Source organism: Salmo salar, chromosome ssa13 (genome assembly GCF_905237065.1).
Source record: "Salmo salar chromosome ssa13, Ssal_v3.1, whole genome shotgun sequence".
NCBI classification, from domain to species: Eukaryota; Metazoa; Chordata; class Actinopteri; order Salmoniformes; family Salmonidae; genus Salmo; species Salmo salar.
Window position 1 is genome coordinate 97,727,537 of NC_059454.1, and position 13,914 is coordinate 97,741,450.

Consider the following 13,914-nt stretch of genomic DNA (forward strand, 5'->3'; position numbering starts at 1 on the left):
CAAATGTCCTTACATTTGTTTGCTATTACACACCTGTATGCCCCCTTGTTAGATTTAGCTTTCACAATCATGTCCTGTCATTGTTTATACTGTGTACTTGCAATAAACATTTTTGGCTCTTTGAATTCAACAGATCACGTGATTTGGGAAGGTGGAGAAATTAATGAACACCATTATCTTTGAAATCCTTATTCAGAATACAAATATTTGATGATCTGCTTACATTGTGAGAAATAAAGGTGGTGTGCTAAATCTCTTCCTTGTATAAACAACTCTCTGAATGGCTTCTACAGTGGATGTATACAAACTCTTCGTAAGGAAGTTATTGGTTTTGATAGTTCAAGACTTACCCACACTACAGCCTTTATTAAACACGGGAACCAAAATTATTTTGAAATTAGTACAATGTGAGGTACAATAGCAATGCTTTCATCTGTATTAAAAAAATGCAAGTAAAATCTGAAATGCTTTAATGAAAATCTAGAATAAACAAAAATTGCAATTTCCTATCCTTCATTAAAACATACATTCATAACAAAGACTTGACATTATACAGATAATATTTTCTCAGAAAATAAGCCTGAACTGTCTCTCGGACATAGATCTTGAACTTGTTTACATGTGCAGAACTAATTCAACAATCTCATTCATAGAGTTACATTGCAGAGAGCGACAATGAAAGAAAAAGTAATAAGAACTATTTTTCATTGAAGCGTTACAGGCCTCTTTTCTGGCTGTTGATTGGTAACCAGTGGATTCACCGCATTCCGGCTGCGCTGTGATTGGACGGTGGGATGTCCTGATCCGACACAAACGAGGTGTTAGCAGTGGTCTCCGTGACAACAGGCGACAGTATGTGACGACAGACAGGGCAAGTCCCAGACTACAGAGAAAAGATATCATAACAGTCAGTATAAACATTTCCATATCATCACTCAAAATATATTGACACAGACCAGGAGCTAGACTGAATATAGGCTAAAGTTATTCTCCACACAGAGGCCCTCAGTCAGTCACACATACCTTTTGGAGCCAGAGAGTCACACAGATCTTGTGGAACATGTGGTGGCACGGCAGCTGGGTTGCAATCTCGTCTTTGACGTACTCACCGCAGCAGATGGCACAGCAATGTTCCTGACCTAGAGAGAGAAAGGAAAGAGAAAGGCGAGGGAGAGAAAGACGAGGATAAAGAGAGGCGCACAAAAAGAACTAATCATAAGTGTCCGAGAGTGGCGTTGGGCCATTTGTCACTTCATGTTCTGCAGCCCCGGCCTCATCCACTCTGTTCTGTATTCACAGCCCCACACGTTTACATTCCATCAGGCTCCATTCACAAGCACACAGATGGAACCGCTCGCTCCGACATGGCATGACAAATGGCGGCCATCTCAACACCTGCTTACCGCAATTTATTCCTGGGGACACACGGCGTGTCAAACTTGACGAGACACCGGTGCATTCATTTTCTCTTGCCCCTCACATTTACATTAGTTGCCCATCATTCATATAATGCATTGCTTTACGCACGGCGAGTTATTTCTTATCTTGACACCACATCGCCTTAATCAACATTGGATCAGTAACAGCAGAATATTTCCATATGGAATGCGTCGATGTGTTGAAACAAACAGCCTGCTGAAGTCTTTATTATCCATTTCATACAGACTAATGAGCACAGTGCTTTGCGTCTATATGTTAGAGTCTATATATTAGCAGCTGGTTTCTTTCAGTGTCAGTCTGGACTGGATTGCTGGTCCAGCCAGCTAATAGTAAAAATGAGCGCAAGACTGAGGGTGGGGATTTACAGAGTGGACAGTCCCACTAATTACATGTCTTTTGATCCTGATACAAAAGGCACTCCATGTTGGTATTAACCACTGCATTAGCTAGGCCATTTACACTAGTTAGCGCATGTCAACATTAAAATAACTAATCTTATTCCTTCCACCACTGGAAATATGGTTTGCTTGATCTTTTTCAAAGAGCATTGTGAATTATGACATTGATGGAATCCTTGAAGGTATTGCACATTTAGCAGTATTTCACTTCTTACACCCAGAATGACTGAGTCTCTTGTTGCCAATGCTAAAATGGGAAATTGCACACAGCCAATTCAAAGGAAGCAGAGGGAAGGGCTAGTCTTTTTGGTCCTACCACTGTGGTCTTCTAGCAATGTGAACTTACCAATGGGGTCCTCCAATATGGTGATCTGAGGCAGACACTCTATAATCTGTTCTGTAGCCGGAGGGTGGGCCTGCTCCACATCAATGGCCAGGGACTCCAGGTGGGCTAGAGCTGCCTGTGAACCACAACAACAAAAACATCAGGTGCCAATGTCCCTATGTATTTACATGGATGCGTTCAATGTAATTAAAGTGTAGGTAGGTAAACATTGTTAAGAATGGGTCTTCATGTTGCACAAGACAGCAACAAGTTAGTAGTCGTATGTATGGGATATGCATCGGTCCAACGAAATGCTCACTTGCAGGTTCCTTCTGGACAATGTTACAACAATAAGAAAAATTAAGTGTATTATACAGGAAGGCACAATTTATAGTACAATATTTACACGAGCAGTATAATAAGTCTGGTAGCAGCAGTTGTGATGTGTGCTAAGGTGGGGAGAATCAGAGCAGGTGGTGAGTCCAGTTCATGTGTTCAGCAGTCACATGGCTTGTAGATAGAAACAGTTCTTGAGCCCATTGGTATCAGGCCTCATGCTCCGATACCGTCTGCCTGACGGTAAAGGAGTGAACAGCTCATGGCTGGGGTGTGTGGGGTCCTTGATGCTGTGTGCTTTCCTCAGCCACCGTTTCGAGTAGATGTCCTGGAGGGGTGGGAGCATGGTCCCACCCATCCATGTATTGGGCAGTCTTCACCCTCCGCTCATGGATGGAGCGATTCCTGTACCAGGCAATGATGCAACCGGTCAGGACGCTCTCGATGGTGCAGCGGTAGTATTTGGAAAGGAACACCTTAGGAAGTAGAGACGCTGTTGTTGGTCCATGACAAGTCCTTGTGATGTGGACGCCGACGAATTTAAAACGTGTATCTATCTACTACAGTTCCATTGATGTGGACGCCGAGGAATTTAAAACGTGCATCTCTCTACTACAGTTCCATTGATGTGGACGCCGAGGAATTTAAAACGTGCATCTCTCCACTACAGTTCCATTGATGTGGACACCGAGGAATTTAAAACGTGCATCTCTCTACTACAGTCCCATTGATGTGGATTGGGCAATGTTCCCTCTGTTTCCTTAAGTCATCAATAAATTATTTTGTTTTTCCTGACGTTGAGGGAGAGGGTGTTCTAATGACGCCATAATGCCAGTTCACTTACCACCTCCCTACAGGCTGACTCATCGTTGTTGGTTATCAGGCCTACAACCGTGGTGTCGTCAGCAAACATGAGAGTTGGTGAGGGGCAAAGTTCACGCAGTCATAGGTGAACAGGGAGTGCAGCAGAGGGCTGAGGAGGAGTTGTTGCCAATTCTCACAGCCTGTGGTCTGAATTTTAGCGAGCTCAATGTGTCAACATAGGATGGCACAATCTTGAAAAGCACACTTGAAGCAAAACGTTTAGAGATGGAATGGTGGTGAACAAATATGATCCTAAGACCTTTCTGTCATGTGGACTTGATTAGAGTAACTCGTGTCATAGTAAGAGTCTAGGGTTTTAGCCTTACCTCCATAGCTTGGGCCAGACGCTCTTCAAGAGCCATGTATGTGAGGAGCTGAGGATCCACATAGGAAATAGCCTGGGCCATCCCAAAGCCCTCTCCAAAGTCATCTAGCAACCTAAGATGAAGCAAAAAAATTATTATATTTTTCATATAACGTTATTCCTGGTCAGGAAACCTCCTGGCCCTGCATACATCTACCACGTTGCAAATGTCAACGCGTCAAAGTACATTACAGGAGTAAAACGCCAAACATTCTACACACCTCCAGAAAATGATCACAAAATCATGAATTATATATATCTATCTCTCACAATTTGGAGTTAACCTCTATGGGACCCCTTCCTGTTCTTATCCCGTTAACGGGATTGATTGAGACAACAGCCAGTGGAAAATCAGAGCGCCAAATTCAAAACAGCTAAAATCTCATAATTCCATTTTCTCAAACAATCATCTATTTTACAGAATTTTAAAGATAAACTTCTCGTAAATCCAACCACATTGTCCGATTTCAAAAAGGCTTTACGGCGAAAGCATAAAATTAGATTATGTTAGGAGAGTACATAGACAAAAATAATCACAGCCATTTTCCAAGCAACTAGATGCATCACAAAAACCCAAAACACAGCTAAATGATGCACTAACCTTTGACGATCTTCATCAGATGACACTCCTAGGACATTATGTTACACAATACATGTATATTTTGTTCGATAAAGTTCATATTTATATCCAAAAACAGCATTTTACATTGGCGTGTAATGTTGAGAAATGTTTTCCCTCCAAACCCGCCGGTGAATCAGCACAATGAGCACACATATTACAGAAATACTCATCAAAATGTTTGATCAATATAGAAGTGTTATGCACAGAATTATAGATACACTTCTCCTAAATGTAATCACTTTGTCAGATTTCAAAAAAGGTTCACGGCGAAAGCACAATTTGCAATAATCTGAGTACAGCCCAGAAGACACCAATAACAAGCAAACAGAAACCCGCCATCTTGGAGTCAATAAAACTAAGAAATTACATTATAAATATTCACTTACCTTTGATTATCTTCATCAGAAGGCACTCCCAGGAACCCCAGCTCCACAATAAATGTTCGATAAAGTTCATATACATGTCCAAATAATCAATTTTGTTCGCGCGTTAGGTTCACTATCCAAATCCTCAACGCGCATGCTTACTTAGTCCAGACGAAAAGTCAAAAAAGTTATACTACAGTTTGTAGAAACATGTCAAACGATGTATAGAATCAATCTTTAGGTTTCTTTTATCATACATCTTGAATAAAATTCCAACCGGACCTATACGTTCTCTTTAGCAGTGAATATAAACTCAGCTCGCTCCCAAGTCATTGCGTGTAACTGAGCCCATGCCTTATAATGGGACACCTACTTCCTTGTGCTGTAATTCCCATCAAATTCACCATAGAATCTTCAAACACCGTTCTAAAGACTGCTGACATCTAGTGGAAGCTTTAGGAAGTGCAAAATGAACCCTAAGTCACTGTATACAGTCAAGGCAATCACTTGAAAAAACTACACCCTCAGATTTTCAACTTCCTGCTTGACTTTTTCTCAGGTTTTTGCCTGCCATATGAGTTCTGTTATACTCACGGGCACCATTCAAACAGTTTTAGAAACTTCAGAGTTTTTTCTATCCAAATAAAATGCATATTCTAGTTTCTGGGCCTGTTCAAATTGGCTACGTTTTTCATCCGGCCGTGAAAATACCTAGCCCCAAGAGGTAACTCCAAATTGTTCCCCACCTCCACTCAGCGTCCAGGTCCTCGCTCAAGCTGGAGTCATCCTCCAGGTTGTTGTTCCCATCCAGGATGAAGAGGCCTGGGTGGACAAAGTGACTCATGCCATCTGGGTCTTCGTCACTACTGCTGCCCGTCTCCTCGTTGTACATCAACCACGGTATCTCCCCCTCCTCCAGAGGGGTCGGCTCCCTGCAGTGCACACACACACACACACACACACACACACACACACACACACACACACACACACACACACACACGCTGATTTCATTGGGCAGACTGAAGAAAACTGACAAACAGGGAGAGACTTGTCCAATAAGAAACAATCATTTACATTTTGTGCCCTAAATGGACATGACCAACTTTTCACCTTGCAAATGAGAATCAAAAATAGTATGCACTGGAAATGTAGGCTATGCAGACAGGTATTTATTTCTGTGTATTGTTGTGAATTGTTAGATATTACTGCACTCCTGGAGTTAAGAACAAGCATTTCGCTACACCCGCAATAACATCTGCTAAATATGTGTATTTGATTTGATCAAATGATATACATGTACAGTAGTTTGCATATCTTAGCTAGTTAATCATCAAGTCATTATCCATGGGAATGATTCAGTCTACCTCAACTGATTTAATTTATTAATTTAAGACCTTGCTTGGAGACTGTGCTGCTGTGGCACTTAATCGTTATTCCAGCCCACACCTTGGTTCCACATCACAGCATTAACACATGGAGGTGTCTGTCTGAGGGTTGGCTGTGCTTACCAATGACATTATACACTATAGAATATATAGTATACATTAGATATACATACAGTTAAATGCACTGGTCCCCTAGTCCTAATTTCAATACTTCCCCATTTAACTACTCATATCTGTATTACTCTAGATTAGTACATGCATTTAGGCCAATCCCAAGCCATTGATAGCATTTATCATAAGTGACCGTATAAGGCTGTATTATGTTGCAGTTATCAGGAGTGACCCGTATAAGGCCAGTATTTTGGTACTTACTCAGGGGGCAGGCTGAGCTCGGGAACGTCCTCAAGACTGCTGCTGTGCAGTTCGTCCAGGCCGGGCAGCGTCACCCAGCTCTCCTGACTGGAGCCACGCTCCTTCTCCAGGCCAGAGTCCGACGTCCACAAGGCTGACCACTCCCCCTCGCTGCACTCCGAGCTGCAGACACAGACAACACACACATGCGTCAGTCCACCTAGTAAGCACCCCAACCTAATCTGCTTAGCAGAGAGGTCTCAGCAGGAAAAACACAAGAGCTTCGTTAGCAACCTCCGCTTCCTCAATCCTCAGTTGACACTATCAGGACAACAGACAGCTTCGTGTTCAAACTTTCACAGAAATCCGATTTCTGTCAAAGTTTGAACATGAAGCTGTCTGTTGTCCTGATAGTTATCCTGATAGTGTCACACACACACACTAATATATACACACATGGTTTTGTACTATTTTACTACAATCTAAGAGCAATAAAAGGGTGATATGTAAAAATGACAATATAAAGGTATATTAAACCTTTCCTCAGCCTTCATGAAAGGAACACCCGTCTCATTGAAGTCCTCCAGTTCTTCCCAGATGTCCTTTTCATCATCAGAAATAATTTTGCTACAAGCTTCTCCATATTCACCCCTCCTCTTGATAGGGCTAATCCCATATGAATCAGTCTGAGGGTAATCAAAGAGAAACTCCTGGTTTGGCCTTTCCGTTTGTGTCAGGAAGAATGGCGGTGCGGACACACACTTGGTCTTGCTGGCCTGTTTGGCTGAGCCACAGTGTGCCTCCTCGCCATGAGAACTCTTCCACTTCTCCAGGTGTGTTTCACTAGTCTGCTTACGAATTTTGGGCCTAACCACCATCTCTGACTGGGTCCCCCTCTGGTCGTCGTTCCCCAGCTCAGCAGGACCTTTGGGGCCAACAGTTGCTAGGTCCTCTGGTGTTCGGAACTCAGTGCTGATTTCCGGGTGATCTGTTCTGTTGTGTTCTGATATATTCCACTCAGGAGGGATTTCTTCTGTGTTAGAATCTGATCTAGGATCTGTTCTAGAATCTTTCACTGACTCAGTGTCTCTGAGGGAACAGTCTGTCGTCCCTTCACTAGATTGTGTGTACAAATACGAGTGCAAACCGCTGAGATAGTCAAACTCTTTACCCAGCTCGAAGATCATGTCATCCAGTATTTTCTGGAGACCGTGAGACGTGTCGGAACCATGTCCCCCCTCCTCCTCGCCGCCACTGCTGTCCGGCTCGTAAGCATCAATATTTACAATGCTCAATATGCTGGAATTGGAAGGGTTGCTGTCCTCGTCCTCGGGGATAGGCCATGCACTAGCTTCTGCACTTTTCTTCGAGCCACCATTTTGGTCCTGGTCTGAGGCTACAGGTTGGTCACTCTTTTTGTAGTGGATGGAGTGGGCTTCCGATGACTGCCTAGAAGTTGACTGTTTCTTGTGGGGAGGATCTTTGCCAGATTTGATTTTCACCTCTGGGTGAACCGAATTCGATGAGACAGGAAAGATGGCGTGAAGCATCGAGGAGATGTTTCCTTTTGAAGCTAGAAAGGAGAAAGGCATTTAGTTCCAGCTAAAACATCTACTATTACCATGACTTGCCAATACACAACTATCATACTTGCTAAATACTGACATAGCATGCAGCAGCTCCAGCCAACCACCATTTATGGAGCAGATTGGGGTTTATAGGCTTAGCTGCTCACACTGAATTCCATGTCACAGGATAAATGGATCCAAACCTGCCCCGGTGCAGTGGGTGCAGCACTTACTCACATGCTGCTGCTCACTACAGGAGTTGCTTAGTGGTCTGCCATGATGTCAAAGAAATAATAAACATAACTTTAATTGATTTGTTGACCTTGATATCATGTAGAAATATAGGCCTGACTCAAATAGCCTACAAGCTTGTCCCTCAGCTATTCAATACACTGCAAATGGGACTTAGTCGTATTTATCTATTGCACCGTGAACGTACACATGGAATGCACTCTACGGACACCGTCCATTTCCGTATCGGGCCAATCCTCCACGCTGGCTGGGTTCCTGTGCTTGGCAGAGGTTGGACGGAAGCTAACGTACGCATGCCTCCTGCCGTAACGCCTTCCTGTGATTGTCTGATGTCCACCAGGTGGTTTGGGCCAGGCTGGCTTGCCAGCTTCCTGACCCATCACTACAGAGAGAAAATAACAACATTGAAACACAAGGCGCCAAATTAAAAGTTGCAAAGAGTGACCGATGGTTTAATCAAACCTGAAAGTAGACCTACTGGGTGATTCCATGCCAGCAAAGCTCAAATATTTTTGGTATCTCAGATTGTTCTGGCCATTCTCACATAGAAACTTAATTGAAAGGAAGAATGTTTGACATACTTTCTACATTTGCATTGCAAACATATTTTTTTAGATCCTGATGAAAGTGACTTCAGCCCTAGAGTACAGTCGCTAAGTATTAACAACCCTTCCCTTTTCTCACATTGTTATGTTACAGCCTTATTCGAAAATTGATCAAATATTTTATCCCCCCCTTCAATCTTCACACAATACCACATAATGACAAAGTGAAAATAAACAGAAATACCATATTTACATAAATATTCAGACCCTTTGTTATGAAACTCGAAATTGAGCATCCTTGAGATGTTTATACAACTTGATTGGAGTCCACCTGTGGTAAATTCAATTGATTGGACATGATTTGGGAAGGCTCATGCCTGTCTATATAAAAAGGTCCCATAGTTGACAGTGCATGTCAGAGAAAAAACCAAGCCATGAGGTCGAAGGAATTGTCGGTAGAGCTCCAAGACAGGAGGCACAGATCTGTGTTGAGGCACAGATCTGGGGAAGGGTACCAAAACATTTCTGCAGCATTGAAGAACACAGTGGCCTCCATCATTCTTAAATGGAAGAAGTTTGGGACCACCAAGACTCTTCCTAGAGCTGGCCACCCGGCCAAACTGAGCAATCGGGGGAGAAGGGCCTTGGTCAAGGAAGTGACCAAGTGCCCAATGGTCACTGACAGTAGTGATGCACCGATATTTTCCTTGACAAAAAACCTGTTACCGATATTTACAATTTTAGCGTCCTTTTAAGCATTCTAGTACAGTTAAATAGTTAAGACACACACGGACACAGAGGTCTAAGGCACTGCATCTCAGTGCAAGAGGCTTCACTACAGTCCCTGGTTCGAATCCAGGCTGTATCACATCCGGCCGTGATTGGGAGTCCCATAGGGCGGCGGCACACAATTGGCCGAGCGTCGTCTGCGTTTGGCCGGGGTAGGCCGTCATTGTAAATAAGAATTTGTTCTTAACGGACTTCCCTAGTTAAATAAAGGTTACACACACAGAGATCAAAAAGTTATTGTTGGCATTTATGTAAGTCCCCATTACCAGTAAAACATAATCAAAACCTATTTATTTCACTTACTTGCTGTGCTGTTTCATTGTTCATTTGTTCAGTCGTTTCATTCTCAACCAGGATTTCATCATACATGTCAAGCAGTGACGTTTCAGCTCTGTCTGTCCGTGGCCCCTCTTTCTCGGTGTGCACTGTCAATGTGTCCGTTTCCATCTTGTCCAGCTGTGTATGTAACATTTCACGTAAACCCTGTTTCTTGTCTGCATCGAAGTAGCGGTCCTTGTACATAGCGTCGAACATGGTGGCGACAGAGTAAAGAGAGAATGCCACCGAACCGCTTGTTCACAGCCTGTGTCGGCAGTTTGTTGTGCAGGCGTTTCAATGACAGTGGGTATCACGTCTGCTGCAGGCTTATTTCTCCAGTCAGTTGTTCAGCTAGCTAGTGTGTTCATGTTTCCAAGTTTCAAACATGTACAGATACATCCTTGATGAAAACCTCATCCAGAGAGCTCAGGACCTCAGACTGAGGCAAAGGTTCACCTTCCAACAGGACAACGCCACTAGGCACACAGCCAAGACAACGCAGGAGTGGCTTCGGGACAAGTCTCTGAATGTCCTTGAGTGGCCCAGCCAGAGCCCGGACTTGAACCTGATCGAACATCTCTGGAGAGACCTGAAAATAGCTGTGCAACAACGCTCCCCATCCAACCTGACGGAGCTTGAGAGGATTTGCAGAGAACAATGGGAGAAACTCCCCAAATACAGGTGTGCCAAGCTGATAGCGTCATACCCAAGAAGACTTAAGGCTGTAATCGCTGCCAAAGGTGCTTCAACAAATTACTGAGTAAAGGGTCTGAATACTTATGTAAATGTGATTTCAGTAAAAAAAGTACACATTTGCAAAAATGTCTAAAAACCTGTTTTTGCTTTGTCATTATAGGGTAGTGTTTGTAGATTGATGAGGAGGAAAAACAACTTAATCAATTTTAGAGCAAGGCTGTAACATTACAAAACATGGAAAAAGTCAAGAGGCCTGAATACTTACCCTATGATCTGTGAACTGTACATGATGCAGACAACATCTTGGTGACATAATATTTATAGTGTGTTCTAACATATGGAGTATGTCTAAATTCTGAAATATAATTTCACATTATATTTATTCATTCAACATAAAAAATATGAATGTTAATATCCAGGTTGTATCACAACCGGCAGTAATTGGGAGTCCCCTAGGGCGGTGCACAATTGGCCCAGCATCATCCGAGTTTGGCCGGTGTAGTCAGTCATTGTAAATAAGAGTTTGTTCTTAACTGACTTGCCTAGTTAAATAAAACATCTCAAAAGTATCCTTTTTGATTTTGTTCATTTGAAGACATTGTTTGGAACAATATACTCTACAAGTACATCTGATTTCCAGTGGGCTCACTTCTAATGAATGGGAAAATGGATTCAAAGGGGACTCCCTCTGCTGGTAATTTGTTGAATGTTTAATCCTAAAGGAGGGCTGTGATTGGTTAATGACCTCATTTCTATGTATAAAATGGGTCATATCATTAAAAGTGCCAGAGAGCTCACTCTGGAAATTTCATGTGTTTGAAGAGGATATTGTCACTAATATGTCTAACAAATAAGCTAAATCAAATAGGGTACTTTTGAGATTCATATTTATTTATGTTGAATAAATAAATTAGAAACATTCAGAATGTAGACATAATCCATATTGTCAAAATAGACCTGCGTCTAAAAAGAGTTAGTGTGAGAATAACTGCATTTTTCTTTTTTAGCTTTGATCCAGATACAATAAACACTGCTGCAAACCATAACAGTTGTGGAGGCCTTCTTTACACTTAAAAACAGTTTGGAAAAGTTAGCAAATAAAAGCAAAACAACAAATAGGATTAACATGACATGAAAGCAAAGTAAACATTCATGGACTTGCTAAAACAATTGTTAAACTAGCTACAGATGTGACCAAAATTGACATGAAAGGAAAGGGGAGAAGGTATTATACTACCAAATTCAGTACTAAAGGTTAAATTATCCCAACAAATGATAGGCCTATATGAAGCGATTTCAGTGCCAACAAAAATTGCATTTGAATTCCATATTTTTAAAATTTGTATTAGGATATGGAATTGAATATTTTTTCATTTGTAATGCACAAATTGAACCATGGAATTCAGAAATGTAACTTTCATTCCATGATTTTAAACTGAATTGAATAAATATTGCATTCCATTTTAAAATTCAATCGTTCAATATTGATATATTCGATTTCAATATGGTAGATATTGCATTCATCGTCTGTATCAAGTTTACAACTGATAAACTTGAAATTATCAAAGTTTCATATATAAACATCTCAGATGCATTCATATTCAGTTTTAAAATTCAGCTCATAAAATGTAGATTCAAAACCAGAGACAACATCCTGGAGAACAGAGAATCAAACACTCACTGTGGTAAACAAACTTCTGGCCATTTCTGAAGCCAATGTGGCATGTTTAATTTATTTCCTTCCAATGAATTTGGCTCTAGCATTTGAACCCAGCTATTATGACACCATTCTTGAAAGCGAAGACTCTCTGGCGCATTGGCGCGCCTTATGTTCCCCTCTATGATGATCACAGGCTGCGTTAGAAGGCCCCCATAAGAATATAGTTGAAATGCCCTGTTATAGCTCTTCTACTGATAGCCTTTCCACTCCCTATTTAATCTTGCTCTTGTGACGGTTTATTTATCCCAACCTGCTACGTGAATTATCCTAAACTGCTGCGTTAATTAGCCTAACCTGATACAAAAAGTCAAATCTGACGTTAATTTGACAAGAACTAGATCCCTTCTAGCCATGACCTCTTGGTGACTGACTTAGTTCGAACCTGGTCTCCTGCATGTCACAAGACTGTAAAGGACACCAATTTAGTTGATACAATTATTTTTCAAGCTGGCTTTATAGCGAGCTAATAGCAAACAAACACTTTGTTACATTTAAGCAAACTAGACAGCAATGAAACGGAATAATCAATAGCGTAGCTAGCTACATAATTATTGAAACCGGCTTGCCATTGTTGTCTCGCTAGCTTGGTTGCAAAGTTGTTTTACTGACGTCATTCGCTAGCTAGATGAATTCCCAAGACAAATAGCTACAGTTTACGATAACAGTAGTCAATCTGGCCAGCTGGTTATGTGGCTGCTAGTTGACAGATTATTAGGGTGTATTTTCCGAAAATAAGATTCGTGTTTAGTACACGAAAAAAACACTTGGCCTTGGCCTAACGTTAGCTAGCTAACGGTATCGTGTTATGCTGGCTAGCTGGTCAAAAGCGCTTCTTCCTCATCCAGTTAGCTTGCAATTTCCAAACGCCAAGGGACAAAACGGTCCACTTGTTATTAATCAAACATTACCGGTCCCAATGTTTCTTTTAACCTATATCGACATCCATTATTCAAAGTGATCTCTGTATTACCTGTCCCCCAGGCTTTCTCTCCGTCCGAAACTGCGAGGAAAAAAAACAGTAAACTAACGTCATCGGCAAACCTAGTGTCATGACAGGATTTGTCCAATCAGTTGCCAAGACTGCACTGGCAATCGATAAGTCCTCTTAGGGATCCGCCCCATTTATTTCAATTTTCGTCTGAAATGACATACCCAAATCTAACTGCCTGTAGCTCAGGACCTGAAACAGAGATATGCATATTCTTGATAACATTTGAAAGGGAACACTTTGAAGTCTGTGGAAATGTGAAATTAATGTAGGATAATATAACACATTACATCTGGTAAAAGATAATACAAAGAAAAAAACGTGCTTTTTTGCATTGTTTTTGTACCATCCTCTTTGAAATGCACGAGAAAGGCCATGATGTATTTATTTATTTCACCTTTATTTAACCAGGTAGGCCAGTTGAGAACAAGTTTTCATTTACAACTGCAACCTGGCCAAGATAAAGCAAAGCGGTGCAACAAAAACAACAAAACAGAGTTACACATGGGATAAACAAACGTACAGTCAATAACACAATAGAAAAATATGTATGCAGTGTGTACAAATGAAGTAAGGTGGTAAGGC

At 41.6% G+C, this 13,914-nt stretch overlaps 1 protein-coding gene across 1 annotated transcript; it reads right to left on the reverse strand.

The window, feature by feature from the left end:
* Window positions 1–453: 453 nt before the first annotated feature.
* On the reverse strand, window positions 454–13,419 carry LOC106568340 (E3 ubiquitin-protein ligase Praja-2). The gene is made up of 9 exons (XM_014138603.1): window positions 13,312–13,419; window positions 8,461–8,655; window positions 6,991–8,026; window positions 6,475–6,636; window positions 5,461–5,646; window positions 3,690–3,801; window positions 2,185–2,299; window positions 1,024–1,139; window positions 454–883 (listed from the first exon to the last, which is right to left on the reverse strand). The coding sequence occupies exons 2-9, from the start codon at window positions 8,651–8,653 to the stop codon at window positions 758–760; spliced, it is 2,046 nt and encodes a 681-aa protein (XP_013994078.1). The 5' UTR covers window positions 8,654–8,655; window positions 13,312–13,419; the 3' UTR covers window positions 454–757.
* Window positions 13,420–13,914: the final 495 nt, after the last annotated feature.

Excerpts from the sequence above, each read along its gene's own strand:
- LOC106568340 (XM_014138603.1), bottom strand. The coding sequence starts at position 8,653 with ATGGGTCAGGAAGCTGGCAAGCCAGCCTGGCCCAAACCACCTGGTGGA. Across the intron at positions 3,802-5,460 it reads GACCTGGACGCTGAGTGGAG|GTTGCTAGATGACTTTGGAG; the intron begins GTGGGGAACAAT and ends GCTTCATCTTAG. Across the intron at positions 884-1,023 it reads TGACTCTCTGGCTCCAAAAG|TCTGGGACTTGCCCTGTCTG; the intron begins GTATGTGTGACT and ends TTTTCTCTGTAG.